This window comes from Varroa destructor, unplaced genomic scaffold, assembly GCF_002443255.2.
Source record: "Varroa destructor unplaced genomic scaffold, Vdes_3.0 BEIS01000001.1, whole genome shotgun sequence".
Classification (NCBI taxonomy): domain Eukaryota; kingdom Metazoa; phylum Arthropoda; class Arachnida; order Mesostigmata; family Varroidae; genus Varroa; species Varroa destructor.
Genome location: NW_019211454.1, coordinates 3,737,220 through 3,757,631, shown reverse-complemented (window position 1 = coordinate 3,757,631; position 20,412 = coordinate 3,737,220). Strand labels below are relative to the sequence as shown.

Below are 20,412 nucleotides of genomic sequence, written 5' to 3'. Positions count from 1 at the left end.
TTGACCGTCAGGAGAAGCAAGCGATAATTCCGCGTTCAGGAATCGAACGAAACTGCGTAGAGGTTGAGCAGACGTCTCACAACGTTTGTTTGGTGGGGTCTCAATGGAAAGACGCCTGGATCTCATTCCAAAATTTTGCTAGAAATAACTTTTTAGAGCACTTAGTAATTTCTTTCTGAGATCTTGTGCATGATCACGTTCCTAATGTATGTTATAGGCTTCCGCATTAATTGGCCTTAGAATCTCTGCACGGTACGTCGTGCCAGATTGGCCCGTACTAGCAATAGGCAGTATGTTCTTTGTATTTCAGGGTCGTCATATGCATCTTCTCTTCTGCGGATGCACGATTTCGCCTATCTGGCTCGTTTGACATCTCGATAATTTCGGCGTCTCTGATCCGAAACGTCGCGGCTAGTTCAGCCCTGTTAGGAGATTTGACAAAGTCTCTCTCTGCTTCGTCATCAACAATCACGTCACAGCTGTCTTCCCTATTACTTTCAATCAGTTATCTTTTTCACGTGGTAAAATATAGCGGAAAACGTAACGCCGATTGAATCCTCACGTCATATTAAAACGCTGAATTGTTCAGATTTTCAACTTTTGCGTATGCACAGTATTTACTGTTTGTTATTGATGTCAAGTCAAAGGTAGTTCTTGATAAAATTAAGTTAAGGCCAGCCTGTAGCATAAATATTCTTCAATTTTACAGATATGTTGCGGACGGATTTGCATAGAGGCTATTGACATTAAATAAATGTATAAGATTATGCTAACATACTAATGCAAAAGGTTTTTATTTTTTTGAGCTCGTACAAATACAGGATTGAAAAAGCTAACGTTTTGTCTCAATTTACGATTATAATGATGTAGCATGTCGATGTTTAACAATGGATATTTTTCTGCAAGATAATTTTAGCCGAGCAAGGAACTTTTTCAATAATTTCTACATTACAGGCCTGCAAACGACGCCATAGCACTAGTGTTCAGTTACATGGTATGTACTGTTCACAGGCCAAGAGTTATGTAGCTCAAAAAGGCCGCAAAGGCGTGTATGTATGTATGTATGTAAGACCCCTGAGAGCCAAAAATCCAAGTGTTTTAAAAAGATGATTCTTTACTGCAAACGAATACTATTTATAACCGACGGGCAAGAAACACCCACTAGCGTTTCCTTTTCTGCAACACGTATAAGACCCAAACGCACACATACACGCGTATACGTCCTACATAGTTCTGGATTAAGCCACAGGTGGCGTTTTGATCATACGGAGCACTCCGCCATCGGCGTATGCCGTCTATCTAGCTAGAGTAAAGTTCGAGAGCTCGGAGTTACTTCGGTCGATTGAAGAGAGTGATCGATGCTGGACGGTGCTCGCAAATCCTTATTTTCTAGATGGATACAATCAGAGAACACGTGAAAACTTTGCAACAGCTTAACGCAATGTGGCTAACGAATAATTCGAGACGGCGCTAGCAATCGTAAACAATTCACTTGACTGACCAACAAATGGTTAGTTCTGAAGAGGTTACCGAAGATGAGATGGTGATGTTAGAACCCGATGACTGGGTGTCGTCGGTGAAGTGTTCGACACTTCTGCTAATCTTTGTTATGACGTTGTCATCTAACATGTTTGTGCTATGGGCGGTCTTTCTCCGGAGCCGGTCGTATCGCTTCTGCGCGCGTTCCGTGTACGGCAAAGTTTCTAAGAGGGCAAGACGCAGCAGCTCTCTATCCCGGGTGCAACTTTTTATGATGCACCTGTCAATAGCAGACATTCTCGTTGCTCTGCTAAACATACTGCCCCAGCTCGCCTGGGACATCACGGCTCGCTTCTACGGCGGTGCGCTTTTATGTAAATTTGTCAAATATGCTCAAGTACTTGTTCTCTATCTAAGCACATACATTCTCACAGGTATGTCACTCGATCGACTAGTATCTATGCGTGCCATTCACACTCAATGGAAGGCGGGGATGCGCGCGAATCACCGTTCATCATCGACCCGGCGAACTGAGAAGGCAACTTCAACCGAAATGTCCTCATCGAAGTTAATATGCAAAAGGAACGGCTCCCTTTCCGGTGGCAGTTCGGGTAAAACGAAGCGTTTTTCACACGGTTTCAATAGTCATCAATCTCGTGCCGGTTATCGGAAGTTTGCCAAATTGCTTATCGCATTGGCATGGCTGCTTTCGTCAATGCTCGCTTTACCACAACTTTTCATATTTTCGTATACTGCCTCACCTATTGCCAACAACGCCACCAGAATTAATAACAATAGGATTAGATTAAATGACAAACTCATTGATGGCCAAGGCGTAAACACCCCGATGGCTGAGTCTAATTCGACAGGAACTGTTTCCGTACGATATGATTGTCGGGCAGATTTCTCGTGGCATCCGCACGGCATGGAAATCTATGTGACCAGCTTCGTGGTCATTATTCTAGGCGTACCAGCGTCCCTGATGCTTTTCTGTTACGGGTACATGTGTATTATAATTCTGCGTATCCAACGGAGCTACATATGCAATGAGTCGCAACCTCTTAGCACAACGCAAGTTCCCCAGTTCGCTCAAGGAACAACTTCCTGTTACGGAAACACTTCGAGTGGATTTGCCGCTTCAAGCAAGAAGCTCACGGCAGCCAAGATTCGTTTGATGAAAATGACATTTTCAATTGTGCTAGCATTCATTTTCTGTTGGAGTCCATTTTGTGTGGCTGAACTTTTTCGGGCATACACGCTGCCGGTGGACAATGCTCAAGTTAGTCCGATGTTTATGATTCTCTTGTTACTAGCCTCGTTGAATTCGGCTGTTAATCCCTGGATATATGCCGCCTTTTACACCAATCGATACGCAAAACGGCATCAATCAAAAGCGAAAACTTCATCTCTACGATACAGGTAGGTAACGTTTCGTCCAGCTCTAAATCAACTGGATTCAAACTCGCACATGGCTGAATAAGGGTTTTGAAAATTGAACTAACTTGTGTACGAACGTCACACCTATCATAACGATGCCCGTATGTTATAAGAAAGCCCAGCTAGCCTGTTATTGTTGTCAAAGACTATTTCAGAACTTGTGATAAACAATTGGACTCAGATTGTTTTCAAATTTTTGCGGTCAGTTAATCACGTCATACCGAATAAGTATGTACCGAACTTTAGCTTCAAGTTTAATTTTAATTATAATTTAGTGCCTCTAGGAGAGGTGTACTGAAAGTGACGGTGCAGAGCTTTTTATAACAATCATTATCGCGGCCTGCTTAGAAACTTTTAACCTAACCTGATGTACATCAGGAATTTATTTAAAAACTGGGAAAATATTAATACATTATTTAATCTTAGAGGCCAACGGCTTAAAAGGTTATTGTCGAAAAAGCAAAAAAGAAAATCAATATTCCTTTATCTGAGAAGTGATCACAGCGTTAAACGAACTCGAACGGAAAAATGTCCCTAAAATAACTATGATACACAAGTAGAGGCCAACTTTAAATTATTTATAACTTTTTAGAGATATATGTTATTATGTTAATCCATAATTGATCTTCTTTTTTTAGCGCCGTCACTTTTTAGCGTCCTAGTAAAGTTATGACGACAACTGGTCATGGTTATCTATTTTCATGTCTAAAAAACTTCTGTGACTTAACTTTCTGCTTCCAAGAAACCAATTGAGTCAAATGAGTATATTATCAAGATAATTTGACATCAAAAGTCGGAGGCGTCTCCTCATTGAGAAAATCAGTAAATTAATATAAAGCATATAAAGTAACAGTGCAGCGTATCTTGTACGACACTTACATATACATATATATATATATATATATATATATATACGTAAGTTCTTACAATAGCGTTTGTCGGTGACTCAGTTATCAATTCGGTTTTCACGGCAATTTTTTTTGCGATGTACCATGATATATGAATTGTGTAATAGTGGTGCAGATGGGCGTATATAACGCCATGTTCATATAAAGCAATTTTAAACTTTTCGTTTATAAATCATAAACCTCACGGAAGCTTTAACAATCTAAGGTTGGGCAAAACTCTCATTTGAGTATGATTTGAAGTTTCCAAAAACATTTTCAGAAAACGCATAGCAACAATGTGGCAATGGTTTTTCCCATAAATCTATGTACGAGGTCTACCCGCTAAGTTGACCCATAAAGCGAAGAGGATTATACGCGTACACCCCTCAAATTACACACGGGTAGCCCTTTTAAAAATTTATTTGAAATTTCAAGAAATCAGCTGCGTAATGGTGTGTTCATCACCTTTCCAGATATAGCCAGCCATTCTTGGCTCCGTTAGCAATTTGTTTTCATGGCAAGTGACCAGACTAGTCCAGTTATAATATATTGGAAGTATTTATAAACCCTTATATAAACCCCCTCCTTTATATAAAAGGAGACCTTATACTGTATTATTGTGTTATACGGACGGTTTGAGCTATCATATTCGACGGCGTCTGTTTCACCGATTGCTATTCAAAAAAAAAACGTATCGATCTATATTTTTTTTTTCGGTCAAATAGCGAAGTGACGATTTTTACTTGTATTCGATTTCAACTATCATCCCTAGCAAAGCATGCATCGTCCTTTGAACGAAGTAGATGATGATAAGTAAAAAAGGACGAAATGAGGACTTACTTGTTACTTACTAGAACACAGCCAATTGTTAGTGGCGTGTCGATATTTGATATTGTTAGCATTATTACGCATAAAGCGAAAACAACTGAATTTCTCAGAGCAGCACTATTTCGTCCGACAGACTAAAAAAATGATCGATTCAGCGCCCTCTATGACAGCCATCGACGCCATTTTCGCTTTACGAGCTGTATTAAAATACAGCCTTGACTAGTACAGGATTAAAAATGGATATGCATGCGACAGTGTATTGACTGATGATATAAATAGCCCGCATTGTGGTCCCCGTTACAACTGTGTTGTCATTTGTTGATATAGTCAATATCTGTCGAATTTATTGCCCCATACTCGTACGTAGAGTGCTGCCGACATGTTATCGCCAATAAAATGTTGCACGAACCGAATCGAATTACGCGGGTACTGAATCATAGGGAAAAGCGGCCGTTTGCATTGTTTCTAAAGTCCCCCGGAATTATGTTAATTAGGAAATAAGTTACCGTTGTGTCACAACACCATGATCAGGATTTGTATGATTTTTTTATCGTATCACAGAGCACTTTGATAAAATAATAATAGTAATAAGTAGGCTGCGCCGAAGCAGCAGCGAAAACAAATAACACTAGGAGATGTAATAAGAGAAATAATAAACCAAAGAGCGCGCCATTTAGTTTCTCGACCATATGAGGCGTGTTTTGCTTATAGAAAATTATTTACCAAATAAAGGTACAGTGAATCTACAACAGAGTACATTCGACACCTTCAAGACAAACGATCAGTGCTGCTGCGACTTATCGGGTACCCCTATGCCTCAGAAAAGGCGTGTTCCACGCCAAGAAACACTAGCAGCATCGCGCCGTGACATGCCACCAGCAAAGCTAGCACGAGTAGCAGAAGTGTGTATGGACTATGGATTATCTATGATGCTGAATATATGTAGTTCATTAGTGTCTATGCAAATTGTCCCAATCGGAAACGAGAGGCTTTTGCAACACTTGCCTTTACGGTAACCTGCCAACACACACAATAAGCTTCAAGAACTGCGCTAAATCTAAATGAAGTTTTTTTTCCAGCACCACCGTTACACATTCCAGCAAACGGCCGGTTCGAAGCAGATTCGAATCTGGATTATTATATGTACCTAAGACTAGCACCTAACCACGTCACCCATTGAGCTCTCACGGGAACTGCAATGCGCTTAATGGACCAGATAGCGTAGCGTGCTACAGCCTGAATAGTAGGGCATTCATAAATAGGCCTCCGTGACGGACAAGGGGTGCCAAAAAACAACGCCATTGTACGAGTTAACGATCGTCTAAGTTGTACATGTTAAATCGACGTTTCCATCATGTCGCATTCTATGGCGCTATTGCCAGACTCTGAAGTAGGGAGAGAAAGTGGAGGAAAGCAACCAGATGAGCAGTGGAGTCTTTGCACACAATCATTTATCGGGAATCGACCGACAAATTCATAACGCCTGCGGTGAGCCTAGCCGCTCTCTTTGCACCAATCCTATAGGCGTGCAAAGCGCCCATCTATACATCGACAGTAACAACGCTGGGCCTGGCCTGCCGCTAAATAGCAACAATGGCTGTGTTACATACGCTGCGGCTTACCTGGCATTAACCCGCAAACGTATGATGAAAAAATGGACACTTACAAGGTTTGGCGCGCTCGGTTGACTAACGATGTCGATCGACAGACCTCTACAACCGAAGTCAATAGGCCTGTCACGCTGTATAAACTAGTTCGCGGCACACCGAAACAATTGGTCGCAGTTTTTTTGCTCGTTGAAGACACCTATTCAGTAGCGAGGAACGCACTTGACGACAATCACGCAGCTTTGGATGTCGAGGAAAGATTAGTGATCGCCTGCACTCTTTGTAAGACCCCAGAAGTAGCTAAGCTGGTAAACGCTGCACAAGGAACTATATTGTCAATGAAATCGATTGATGTTCCTTCAAAAAAATTTGTAATCACCTACGAGATACGAGTTATATCGCTTCTTCCGGCGGTTATATTTCTTTATTTTGGTGAGTCCTTCCACTCCAGGCGATGACAATGAGGCCGCCGGGCCGGCGAATCAGTGTCTGGCGAAGGGCATCGTTTGACACCACCATAGGCTCTTTTGCATATTTATGTGCGCCAACAAAAACGGTTGCCTATTAGTGAACAAAGTCGTAGTCAACGTACCGATATAAACAACTTTAATAAAACGTTATAGTCTCCATAGCGCAGAGAGTTACTAAATTCAATGACAGGTAGTGGTCCAGGTTCGAATCTAAGTTCGTTTTGTGCTGGGAGTAGCTTGTCTGAAGTAAGGCCTAATGTATTAACTACCAGACGTAAAATACCACAAACGTTTAATCGAACGTGGCACACAGCAAATAGCCACTGTCAAAAGAGGGTATAGAAGAAGAAGACCAATTGCCAGTCCTGTCTCCTATGCTAAATTACAACAGCTCCTACTATCGAACAAACGAGACGATGGTCGCCCGAGCCGCATTAACGGTGTTCTTTGGCAACAGCGAATACCGACCGACGAGGTTCAACAAAGAGCAGAGCATGAGCGTGCGGTATGCTTCAGAATGCAACATTCTTCTTCGAGGGACTGCGAGGAATCAACGGTTGTGTGTAAATTCGTAAATCAGTCGTCGTCGTCAATCTTCAGTTCGGCATTCACCCGAAGGAACGCTCTAAGCTCGAAATACAAGCATTCAAAGTCAACGACCATTTACTTACTATTCGGGTTCTGTAGACGAGTTCGAGTCGTGACGACGACCCAACCGTTTATGGCGGAAGCTCACACCGAATAGCAGTACTCAAACACGAGTCTATCGCGACCTTCGATAATAATCTCTCGATTATTTGCAATTGATTTACGGCAAAGCCTGCTGAATAACCCGATGGATTCAATCGATATGCTAAAGTAAAACGATCCTTTCGGAAGAAACGGGCTAGAAAAAGGCAAATTACTGAAATCGATTTTACAGCACTGAGTACATATACCTCGTGTCACATTAGAGCACAGTTACCAGCTGAGAAGACAGACAGAAGTTCTTGGTAGAAAATTTCTTTAGATCTTCTGTCTTTAGAGCTTAATCTATGCCCCCGGATGTCGTCGCATCACCACGCTACTATCACCACTGTACATTTCTTGCCTGTACGGCCCATCAAAGAAACGAACGTTCATCGTCGAGCAACTCCACATGAGCTTTGGCCGGATAGTGAGTTCTGCTTATTCTTATTTGATTTCTGATCAAACTGTGTACCCTAAAACAGTTCAATGCACAATGACACCGTGAGACGGCCCCAAATTAGCTTGGTATTTTTTGCACCCAAACTGGGCAAATGATGCTTCCCTAAAGGAGAGCGGTCAGGAGCTAAAATCGTTCTGTTGTCGGCCATTGATTTGTCAACCCGCAATATTTTTCCGACATCTTATATATATACATATATATATTTCTAATTACGCGGTCGCACGCCGTGAAGCGTCTACCGCAACACTAAAAAACAAAAAGGCCTTTTTTCTCTTAGCCTTGTAGCCGTTATTATCTGCTAAGGCTGTTGCAGCTTACTATATGCTACGACGATCAATGACATGATCCCGTATTAAGTTTTTTGTAAGATCTCTTCCAAAGTTACACTATGATAACAATGTCTGAGGCTGATAAAAACCTCGATAAAACACTAGATAATTTAGACAGGATAAAATATCATAGTGTGATTGAGGAACCTCAATACCGCTTTAGGCCGTAGCCTTCAACTCGAGAAATTCTGTGAAATTCCAATCTATCTATGACATTATCTCTACACACACCAATTAGATCGCTGGCTGGCCTAAATAGCTCTGTGCAAATACGACTATCGATGCGGCCTAACGACTATCGACATTAGATAGACCAGTTAAACTGCGCGATCGTATACCAACTTGTGTAATACGCAAAATGTCAAAATAAACATAAGCACAAAGCCTCCGATCCGAAACGTTCATTAGCTTTAGTGATCCTACACTGGTTTCTAAAGGTATACGAATACCTTTAATAGAGTATTCGACTTTGTCTCCGTACCCCATGCTCGATATCAGCTAGTGATGAGATATGAATTTAACAAAAAAAAAAAATAAAACAAAACAAAAACACGCCACACGCTCTATCAATAGACTGAGGTGATATCGCCTAAATTGAAAAAAAAATCCTACAATATGTCGCATTGTATGTATTTCTTTCGGTCAGCACCTTTTCTTTCAGTGTTACGAGTACCGTTCTACTGATCCTCAAAAAGTGTTTGCAACGTTTCAGATTCGGAACCAGTTTTCCGAACGTTTCTAATCAGTGACACCCTGTATGATACTTGACAGAACTCCAGGAACAGTGCAAACTCAATTAACTTTGAGATGCTCTCAAGATCAATAATCAATTAACTAAAGAACATGATTCTACTTCTGGATCGGTTCGGACTTTTAATCCTTAGGGATATTTTTTCCATATCTTTTTCTCAAGTGCGTGCACCATCATAGAGTTGAGAGTCATACAGAATATTTGCTGGCTTTTTGAAAAAAAAAAGTCGACCACTAGCCATATTAATCCTATTAATAAACTGAGTCACTTCCCTCATTTTTCTTTACCTGATCCCTGGACCCAAATAATTATCGTTCGTCTTAGAAATTTCGGTCAAATTAAACTGCACGTTTATTATGGAAAGCTTAAACTTGAGTATTTACGTTGAGCAGACGAGTGCCTTAGCAATTCATCACAGGACCTTTGCAAACACAAGATCTGTTTCATTTCAACTCGTGAACTTTCATCCAAAAGCTATGCTAAAACGTGAAGACGCAAAAAATATTATTATCTAAAAATATGAGTTATCAACAAATTTCTAGAAAAAATCTTGCTGCTTCTAAGTAAGTGGAAAACTCACACGTGTTGAGTGTAACTAAGGATAACACAAGTAAGGCCCGACTCAATCATATCTGCTAAACAGTGTGGGTAGGCTAAAAAACCACTTATTCAAGCGGCCTTCCGTTTTAAAGACCATACATTCACTGGAATATAGGAATTAACGGGATTTGCTAATGCGCCGCAGACGCCCATAATAATAATAGAACTAGTTGCTATTACACTACCGAAACGATTTATACGGTGACTAGTCCGGCCCAACCCCAAAATTAGCTGCTCTCACATAAGGATAAAACTTATAGACATCGGGCGAAGCCAGTATATATATATTTCGTGGCCGAAGTAGCGTGATAGTATTTGTCGCGAATGTTTGCTCTAAGAAGACTACTCTTACCTTATCCTGTTCGAGGAATTGCCACGAAACCTCTAGCTAAGTTCAAGCCATTGTACCATACTCGTTCTGAAAAAAAGAGAAATCTTTGAAGTGAATGATGCTGTCTTCACTTGATCGGGCTGCTCTCAGCAGCGATAGCTTAACATGATTAAAAATCATGTACACGCCAAGTACATAAAATAGGAAATGTAGCAGAGGTCATTGCTAGCTAAATATGACGGCCGTAAGAGGCAATAACGCATGGAAGGTCTCTGGGCGAATAGGCGCAAAGACATGATCGCAGTGGCAGGAGAGGTTTGATGGAATACAGGGAAATATACACACGTTTCTCCAACTGCCTGTGTGCTGCTCTAGTCTACATACGAAATTGGAAAAATGTTGCCTACAACGTCGACTAGGTTAAGCTATTTACGGTACAGGGAAAATTTCTAAAGCAATTAGTTGAGCTTGAAATACGCAATCATAATGAGCTCGGAGTAGGAGGCTCTGTGCAGATTAATAGCGAAGACACCTGGGGTTTTGGGGCAGAAGTATTGATCCAATGGAAGAAAATGAAAAATAAGCGAGGCAACCAGTTTGCTGTTGTATCGATATTAATATGATAAAATTGGCTAGACATCGGTGAAGAGTATTTCTTGAAGTACACTGAAGCATATGATAAAGCAAACAGGGCCGAGCTGCTAGAGGAATACAGCGACGACCATGGTTGGACCGTACAGCCTGATGATACGCAACGGAAAACGTAAGTGGGAGGCAACAACAAGTTTGCTTGATATTATCAGTCCAATTAGTGCGTTATATAGCAGACTTAATACTAAATAATTGATCGTTAACGTCTATTACTAGAACTTCGTCGAAAATGAAAAGTTCTAGCGCCCAGATTCGCGCACGGTAGCTCTTGATTGCAATAAAAGTACCTTTTCGTATACCACAACTACAGCTGTATAAATTATCATATAGTCTTCTTTACCTAGAAAACAAAAAACTTTGACCGATTAGTTGAAACACTGTGAGCATGTCAAAGGTTTGAGATAATATAGTATATATGTTAAGAAAGTTACTGCTAGGATATTTGTATGATGCAATAGTGATTAAAATTACGGACCCCGAGGTTTAGAACTGGTGCAAACATAAAATTCATCGTTTTCTTTAGGACTGTAATTTTCCACGGCCTGGAATACGGAAAGACATCGATGATAGACCGCTTTGAAGAAAACAGCACAATTAGTTTCTTGAGAGAATATGCGCAGGCCTATGATTGCCGTCTCTTTATTATTTGATCTATTAAGCTCAGCTGCCAGTGAAATGAAACCGGCACCTGCACTACGTAACCACAGACGCCGCCAAGTGGCTAGAGTCCGTCTACTGGACAGTAAGAAGATGAATGCAAGGCAGCCTTATGAAGGATATCAATAATGCAGACCTGGAACTGAGGGAAACTTGGGTCGACAGCGGAACTGCACGACTGGCAATGCGCTAGGCACAGAATTTCGTCAAGTCTGCTATGCAACTAAGGTTACGTCAGGTTTGAAACTGAGCCACCACAGAAAAACGTGTGCCAGCAAAACGCAATGCGGAACATCCTGGCCTGTGAAGGCTCTTGTGGTCGCTGAAATGAGATAGACTATACCGCCATTATTTGGAACACGAAAAGCTGGTACTACGGGCCGGCTAGTGCAAACACAAAAAAACCCAGCGGTCTATTTTTCGTTTGGAAGACACATGGCACAAGCTTATGAAATAGCGCTCCGCTGACTCATTCTTGATAGATTAACCGTCATGCTATAATTATAGGAACGAAAAGAAAGGCAAAGGTCCGTATCTCCTAGATGACGACTTACATGGATTTTTTTCTGCTAACTAGAACAATCAATTGAAGGACACTGAAAAAAGGAGGACTGCCACATTTAGTGGTACACAAAAATGACATAAAAATAAACCTAATTTTATTGTTACTACCAATCTTGTTATGATTACTCTTAAATCATATTCTAATATATAAAAAAGAAAAAAAAAAGACAATATTCTTAAATATGATTGAATAATAAATTATTTTTTTATAAATAAAGATATAAAAAAAGGAGACTGAACTCTAATGTTACTCACAAAAAGAATCAACTCTCAAAAAAAGAAGATAAAAACATTAACTTAATAGCATTAATTGTTTCAATAGCACTCTTTGTTCAAGGATGTTACGATGGATTTTTGAATGTATTTAGTAATTAAGAGAACAGACTGTTTTACGGAAGTGGCTTAATGAGCAGCGTTTCAAACTGTTTATACGCTCGCAGCAACTTAAAAAATGTAGACTATTCTAAGTTAGTCTGTTAGTTGGGAAATCTAAGCAGGGTTCGGAATTCAATAAGTTAAGTGGCCTTTCAACTGCTCATTATCGACGCGATGTTATTAGGTTCTGTCATTGTAAATTGTAGAAAACTTCAGAATTACCGATTTTGAAGTTTCTTAGTAAGTAGACCAATGTGAGTAACACTGACAATCGCTATCGGAAAAAATATGCTATTTGAAGAAAATCCTATTTATACAATCTACCGGTATGATCTGCAAATATCTAACGAACATTTAGGCACGTATGCTATAATGCCGTACAAGTAACCACATCAAGACTTGTTATTAACGACGCTGATAAACAGGGTCATCATTTGAACGGGTACTACAGGCTGCCACTATATGGGTCTGTCTATTTGCTATGGGTCTTTTATAGCAAAACAAGTTCAATATATACGGATACGTACTGTTGCATGTCGCGATCGAAACGTGGGTTACGAAATATTGGCGACAGCTTGAAAAGTTAAGTAAGTTTGGCTGCCAAAAGCTAAGAACAAAATGTTATCTCATTTTTGACCATGTCTTGTGTCTTGACAATTATCCATTGTCCGGCGCTGTCAATGAGCGTAGGGCTCAGTCCAGGTCTATTATATGAATTTCAAATAACCTTGATGCTGAAGTGCAGATGAAGCCAACCCAAATAACCATTCTTTTATCCAATAGCATATCTACTTTTGCAATAATAATTTAAGCTGTAAAATCTTATTTAATATCATACGTGCTATAATATTAGATTGAAATTTTTGAGGGAATTCGTCGAATGTAAAAATGGCCTCAGCTTTTAGCAGTACGAAATGCAACGAACCCCAATGAGGTTTCAGCAAGGTTCTAGAAAAGCACAGGAAGATAATTAAAAATTGATCGAAGCGATTAAATGAACGAGTCATCTTTCGACTGCTGCTGCTGCTGCTGCTGCTGCTGCTGCTGCTGCTGCCATTGCGAATAGTCGGCCGAGCAGGTAGTAAAACGTTTTAAACTAACTAGCCCATATTGATAGCTATTACGGAACCGCGCAGTCGATTACTCTTTTTCTGTTCTTGCTAGAAATGCCTAGAGAAGCTGTGACTATGATGACTGGTTCTATTTAGCTATTGGCACTTTAGCACTTTGCGATCGATTCGGCCCTGGAATATATTAACGAGAAACATTTCGAACAGTCAATGTAGGCCCGTTTCCGATTTGCACCGATGCATGCAGCGACAAACGTGGCTATTAGTAGTACTCGGAAGTGTTTAGAAATCAAAACGTGGCGTAATGCTAGCAAGCAAGGAAGCGTGTAACTCTAAGAACGGCGCACAGAATGTACGGCGTCTTCTTAGTATAAAAAGTTTCGTCGTACATTGTTTTCGATATGAAGAAACTAAGTGGAGCGACGTACTAAGTTAACTAATAATCATGTCAAATTTCCTGCAACGACTGAAGAACTAAGATCCGGTCGTTGGCTTCGTAGCCGGAAGCCAACGATCGGGTCTCGGTCATATCTTCTCCCTAGCTAAATTATGCTGTCGTTTAAGAAGTAAAAAATAAGCTATCCTATTTACATCTACACAAAAATATGAAAATATAAGATCCTCCTGCGAGACTTGGTTTATAGGCATAAGTAGGATACAAGAGATTAGGTATCCCAATGCCCCTATATCTGACGTTTTTACGGATGCCACACATCGTTTATATTTTTTTTTTCACAAACTAATTTCGAAAATCTTCCACCCATAACATACACCGTACGGTGCATCTTCTTATAAGAGGCTACTATAAACAAGTGAACGAACGCTAACCAAAATCGAAGCACGGCTAATAACGCCGTTAAGCTTGAAGGGAAAAAGTTAGTCAAGAGTTAGCCATCAAAAGGTCTCTCTGGAAATCTGTTATTGGCAAATGGACTGCATTACTGCCACGTACTTATCTGTAATGAGCTAACTGAACGTCTTCCTAATTGCTTGGGTGTTGGATTGTGAGCGATACCTCATTTACTTTCGCTCAAATTGTAGAAGTTTTCAATATACTATAACATCTCTCGCAATAAAACAGAGGAGCATATCTGATATGAACAGCACAGAAACGGCCTAGGCAGAAGACCCCCCTCCCCTCCTTAACCGATCCGTCATCTTACCATTGTAATGAGCTATTGTTCAAAAGAAAACGAAAGTCGTTGTTTCCTCAAGTGATATATTTATTGACAAAATGAATAAATGGTCTGCATGAACAAATAAGTCGGCCATGTTTAACTGCAGCCTCTCTAATTCGGATTCATTCGAACAATATGGTTAGGGGGATTATTTTTTTCAAAACACAAGGAAACAACACAAGAAAATAGAGGAGATTAGTTATCTAGATATTAGGGATTGCTTCAAAATTGGAATCTCCAACACAATCAGGAACGTTGCAGTGTTGTATGTTTCTATTGAGTGACAAATAATCAAGCATACTGGCTACATCATTTCGCAAACCAGTAACCAAAACGCAATATGTACGATCAAGCCTAGAGTTTAAAACACCCATTTAGTTGTTCTTATAGCGTTGGTAAAATTAACGCGCATAGGTGCCCACGAACCGCCCTATTGATACGCGACCAAAAGAACAATAAAACAAGTATGCTTATTAGATTGGTATTGTACTGCTTGTATAAACCTAGATCTGTTCAACATATTGCAATATTCGTCATCTTCCTAAGAGTAGGCCGCGGAAGCCCCAGGGCACGCTCGTCACTTCGATGTACTAGCTAGCACATGCTGTAAGTAGTTCCTGATAAGCAAATACGCAATAACTGTTCATAGCAATGGCTCGCACACGTGGCAGATCGTCTCCTAATATCCTGTTCGAAACAAATATCTACCTATTCGTGTTGCGGGGCAAAGAGAAATCATTGTATCATTTGCCCATTAGCAATATTGTTTTGTTTTATGAAGGAACTCAAGATGTTCAAAGGCACCCTACAATGTGAACGGTTGGTTTGAAAAGAGACTTTATTTTGACAGATCTGGAAAGTATCGGTGGTTGCACTAGTGTCATGCGGGCAGAACATTATTTCTACCCATTTACGCTCGATTTACGTTTCACCGAATTGCCCTCCTGAATTTTGTTTGTGAACACGTCAACATTTCGCTAGAAGACGTTAGAGGGAATGTTGCGACTCAATTTTCACGCTCTGCGTTGCTCCAAGAGATATGGTACTTGGTCATTTTCAGTTTTGCTTGATGTGTTCCTTGGGAAGACGAGTCTTGTTTGTGCCGATAAATATCGCTCAGCTAAATGATGCGGTCACGTATACGGTGGCTGATGGTGCTCTAACGAACTGCAAATACGAAAGTCATAGGAGTGAGCTGGAGAGTTTTCCCCCGTTGCTCAAACTATTGCTGTTAGCAACAATGAAATTCAGTAAAACTCTCGTACAATGTTGATTAGTTGTAGAGCATAAAAGCAACTCTAATTATGAGAAATTTATTAGCTGTTTACTACGGGAAACGTTGTAGCAGCACTATTATTTGTATTAGCATACTAATATTGATATAAATTTTCCTCTTAGCGTATTGTTAACTGTGGGGTCATGGTAAGAGCTGTTCTAATCGAAGCTCTTCAATTCTTCTTGTGAAAATAACGAGAACCGATAACTATGAGGATGGTAGAAAAAAAGAATCTGTCTTAATTCGAATTCATAAATTTATAGTTACATAGGGCACAGTTAACACATAAAATTTGGTTGCTTTAACTATAACACATCGTTATTTGTTTTACGAAGATCTCATCGACTTTGCGTTATGGAGGCGAACGCAGCGTTTCATACTCGCCCGCGTAGATATAGATGAAACGTGGCGTTGGTGTGGTAACGATTCTTGCCTTTGGTAAAATCTTTTTTTATCTAGTAGATTTGTGTCGATAATAGCAACCGACGTAAAAATTAGCATGTAGAGCCTTGAAGAGCCACAAAGCATTCTGAGTTTCTGCGGTAAACATACTATCCACCGTAAGTTTGTGTTGGAAAGTTTTATATGTATATCGGCATGATGAAGTACCTGAATTTAAGTCAGAGAGTGTTGTATATATATATATATATATATATAGATTACGTTATAGTATGTTACTTCCTATGTACGCTAGTGGGTGCACAGACATATACATACATAAATACCGGGTCACCGTCGCACATGATCATTACGTGAATGAACACCGCAGCTAATTTACGTTGATGGCAACGTATGTGTCGTAACAGAACGTGACAGCGTAAGCAAATGATATCTATAATAAATCTCGTACCGATCAGAGGCAGAATCATGGCTCGGCACATTGTCGAAACTTCCTCGTAATTCCTTGGAATTTTATCCAAAAGATCGATCGATAAACTAGTACGCGTGTTTTCTCTACAGTGAACGTCACGTAAGGGGTAACTGCACGGTAACGTAACAGATTTCAAACTTATCCTGGTGATACCGTTAGGTGTCTATTGTGTGCGAGCGATCGGAGGCAATGACGTATGGTTTTTTTTTTAGACGTTCTCAATCTAGACGTGAACATCTACTTAATTCAGCGTGTAGCATATCATTTTAGTCAATACGGATCTATCCAACAACGTCTCAGTTTCAAAGGACACGACAACTGTTATACCGATTATTTAACTGCAAATCCCTTAAATGGAAGAGTACGGAAGAGCATCGTGCAAAAGTTCCGAGCTTTTTTAATTAAATTAAAGTTAATAACAATGATAAATTTTTTTTTTATGAATATATCTGTATGTCAATGAACTTCGTACCGTTTCGATACGCTGTTACATGCGCATCTGAAAGTAGAAACAACCCGCGCACTAATTTAAACGCCTTTTTGTACTAAATGGGCATTTGAATAATAATTTCATCGAATCGTATACATTGAAACGATAGTACTAATCTAATGAATAAGACATGATCAATATTTTGATAATTTACCTATTAAAAAATGCTAATGAATCAGTAATAAATGAAACATTATTCCGATCGCAATCTGCCTCTCATACAATAACCTGTATCTCTCTATTCAAAGCTATTGCCAGTTATTTGACGTTATATACTTACGTTACTTGAGTTATAAGGCAAGATGAAAACGTACGCGTTGCGAAAATTCGTCTGCTATCAGAGCAAAAACAGCGTCTAATCGCTATCCAAATACATAGAGATATTACAAGGCTGCCCCTATACGTAGTAAGAACTAGTTCCTACCTAAGTCGACACTCGTAGGGCTGGCCACTTTTTCTTTGTCCCATATCATTAAACAAATAACTAAAAAATTGACCTTTTTTCGAATTAGACACCTCTCATTCGTCCAGACGTCGTCGCATTTACGATCAAGAATAGTACCACCCTGTGCCGTTATGGTTTCCTTTATTAATTTACGTTCACAGATTTTGTTAATTCGTTGCCGATCACAGAGTTCAAACAAACAAACAAACAAACAAACCAATAATAATCCATGTTACATTGTAATCAGGTAGTGTGATGGGGTAATAATAAAACTTTCTTTTCTATTTTGATCTTGTTCGCTTTCAGCGGAGCTGTTGCCGGCGGATCAACAGAGACTCGCCTCATAATCCCTATGTCTGCCTGCTGATTCACGCAAATCTTACTGTCGTCAAATACGTTTATAATATTCACTTATTCATAGAAGTTCATATGAATTGAGGGATATCGTGCAAATCAAAGCGTGAGGTCAACGGAACTGCGTAGCGAAGTCAACTTTTCATAATGTGGACCAACAGGTCCTAGATTGTGAACTTATGACAATAGGTAGCGTTGCTACTCTCTAAGGAGCGCCCGTAGTCCTAGACAAAACATCTTGAATCGGCTTTGATTTTGCCAAAGGCACGAACGATCTTTTTCGAACTGAGCAACGTAATGGACTAACATTGAGGGTCATAGTGAATCAATTGATGGAGCACAGATTGCCCGTACACGATATCATTGGTCTGCGAATTACTCTAGCGGCAGGTTTTTTTGCCATACAATATTGTATCGGAGATAAGCGCTGTACATTAATATAGGTATAGCTTGTTTTTGGTTTTTCTAATTTTAAGGTTCATTTTGCATTACAATTATTTTTCATCTAAGACAAATGCGTTATACTAATAACCACTTTGTGACTAATCGTTTTACTATTTAAAATATTTTACAGCACACGAAGCACACGAAAAGTGCGTCCGCGATGTGCAGGTCTGTATACTTGCCACGTTGTCTGATTGGAAGTACTAACGATGTCGAGCGGTCAGGAATTATAGAGAAGCGTCGTGCCTTGTTCCTGAAACCTTAATAGATATAGGACACATATCATATCCAAGGGAAAAACATACGTTTACATTCAAGTATACTTAATGCAAATCGGGTATCACATGGCTAACGTTCTAAATGCTATGTTTTCTTAGCATAATCAATAATATTTGATTCTTGGTCCTTTGAAAAATACTACCTTGTTTCTTTCGCGTTCAATTTAGTTATGTGCTCGTTGATGTATACGAACCTTGAGACGGGATTACGATATCGTTTTTCGGCCGGCACCGTAGTACACACCCTTACACCCATTGCCATACCCAAATCCAACTCTGTCGTCCGTCGTCTAATTTTATAGTTACATCAATATATCATTCACAGTAGTATGTTTAAATAAGGTATCTTATATACATTGTCCCTCCTTATATACATTGACGACTTACAGCGCACTGTAACACAGAAAAGGCCGAATGCTCTACGATACTGCGTAAGCTCAACTCCAGCTGAGGTATACAGATAATTATAGGAGGCATGCGTCGTTCAAAACAGACGTGTTTACGAAACGGTGAAGTGTTACGTTCAATTCAGATCGATTCATTCATTCATTCATTCATTGACGCTCATCAGAAACGAGTCCAATATACGAATACGCCAAAGAGAAAGTAGGCTCAGAGCGTTAGCCGGGGGCGACGAGCGACAGTACGAGAAATAAAGTCTGTCCACTCCGTCTATTTCGAAGCGACCGTACGCAATACTAATACTACGTATCCAAGATGATCAATAAAAATCTAATTGTTTACTTATTAGTAGAGTCCAGGAAGCCACAGCTGCCTAACTATGAAAATCTTCACTGTACAAAGCAAATTCGATCGATGAACCGTCTATTATTATGTGGATGACTGGGGCATCTCCTATTGAACCTGTACTACTTCAAATGTAAGCTCTAAATAAATAAAAAAAAAAAAAAAAAAAAAGAGTTAGGCAGCTGCAATGTTTTAATACGCTTGTTGTTATTCCTTCTACAACCGTGCTTAATATAGCATTTCATCAAACAAAAAACCAAAACTATATGTTACTACCTATAAAACATTAAATCTATTAATATTTTTCATTCAGATAAGTTTTACAGTGCTTACGTGTCACATGCAGGACAATCCATGAATAGGATACACTGTCCGTTTTTTAAACCAATAAAAACATAATGTTACACAGATTATACTAGAAAATAAAAACGTATTACGTCGATGACCATTTTCATCTTGTATACAGATCGCTGTCAACCGTTTTCGTTTACCAGATATTTTCCAGCATGCAAAACTCATTCTATCCCCAAGTCAGTGTATTCTCTAAATGGAGATCCGATGTAACTTTTAGCTGAGGCCTATTTTATGCAGCTGCCTATCCGCGTCTCAGCGTTTATATCAACATAAAAACGCAAATCTATATAGAAATTTGTGACTGTAGCTGCGGATCTCTCAGTGTCAAGCACGCTACTCGGGGGCAACGGAAAGCCGTGCTTTTCATTCAGTTAATGGTGTACTCACGCTTCGAACTGTTGACTAAATTCAAGATGTCTAACAGTAATCAAGCGTCCGCTTGGACTATTCATGACCTGTTTGTCGGCCTTCTTCCTTCTGAACCACCTTCAGGTGACCCTTAACGGTCTCACGGGGTCAACCGAGACGAGTTCCATTCTCCAGCTTATCTATTTTTAATGAATCAACTTTGCACGCCTTTCACTTATCACACAATATTTTATAATAATTTTTTACGCGAAACAATACCCTACTCAGTGGTATACACAGGTGGATTAACAGTGAGAAAGTGAGGGAGAACCTTTCACGGGGGCATAGACCTAACATCTAATGTAGACGTTTAATAGCATAAGTTTGCAGGCAAAGATGATG

The 20,412-nt window shown here is 39.8% G+C and overlaps 1 protein-coding gene across 2 annotated transcripts; it reads left to right on the top strand.

Moving 5' to 3' along the window:
- Positions 1–1,327: 1,327 nt before the first annotated feature.
- On the top strand, positions 1,328–19,479 carry LOC111255586 (mesotocin receptor-like). Of its 2 annotated transcripts, XR_015328465.1 has the most exons (3): positions 1,328–2,898; positions 17,792–18,028; positions 18,414–19,479. XR_015328465.1 is itself a non-coding variant. In XM_022817704.2 (2 exons), exons 1-2 carry the CDS (start codon positions 1,508–1,510, stop codon positions 17,850–17,852), a joined length of 1,452 nt encoding a protein of 483 aa, XP_022673439.1. In that variant the 5' UTR covers positions 1,328–1,507; the 3' UTR covers positions 17,853–19,479. The 2 variants fall into 2 exon arrangements, 1 of the variants encoding a protein (XP_022673439.1); XM_022817704.2 differs by having other exon boundaries at positions 17,792–19,479.
- Positions 19,480–20,412: the final 933 nt, after the last annotated feature.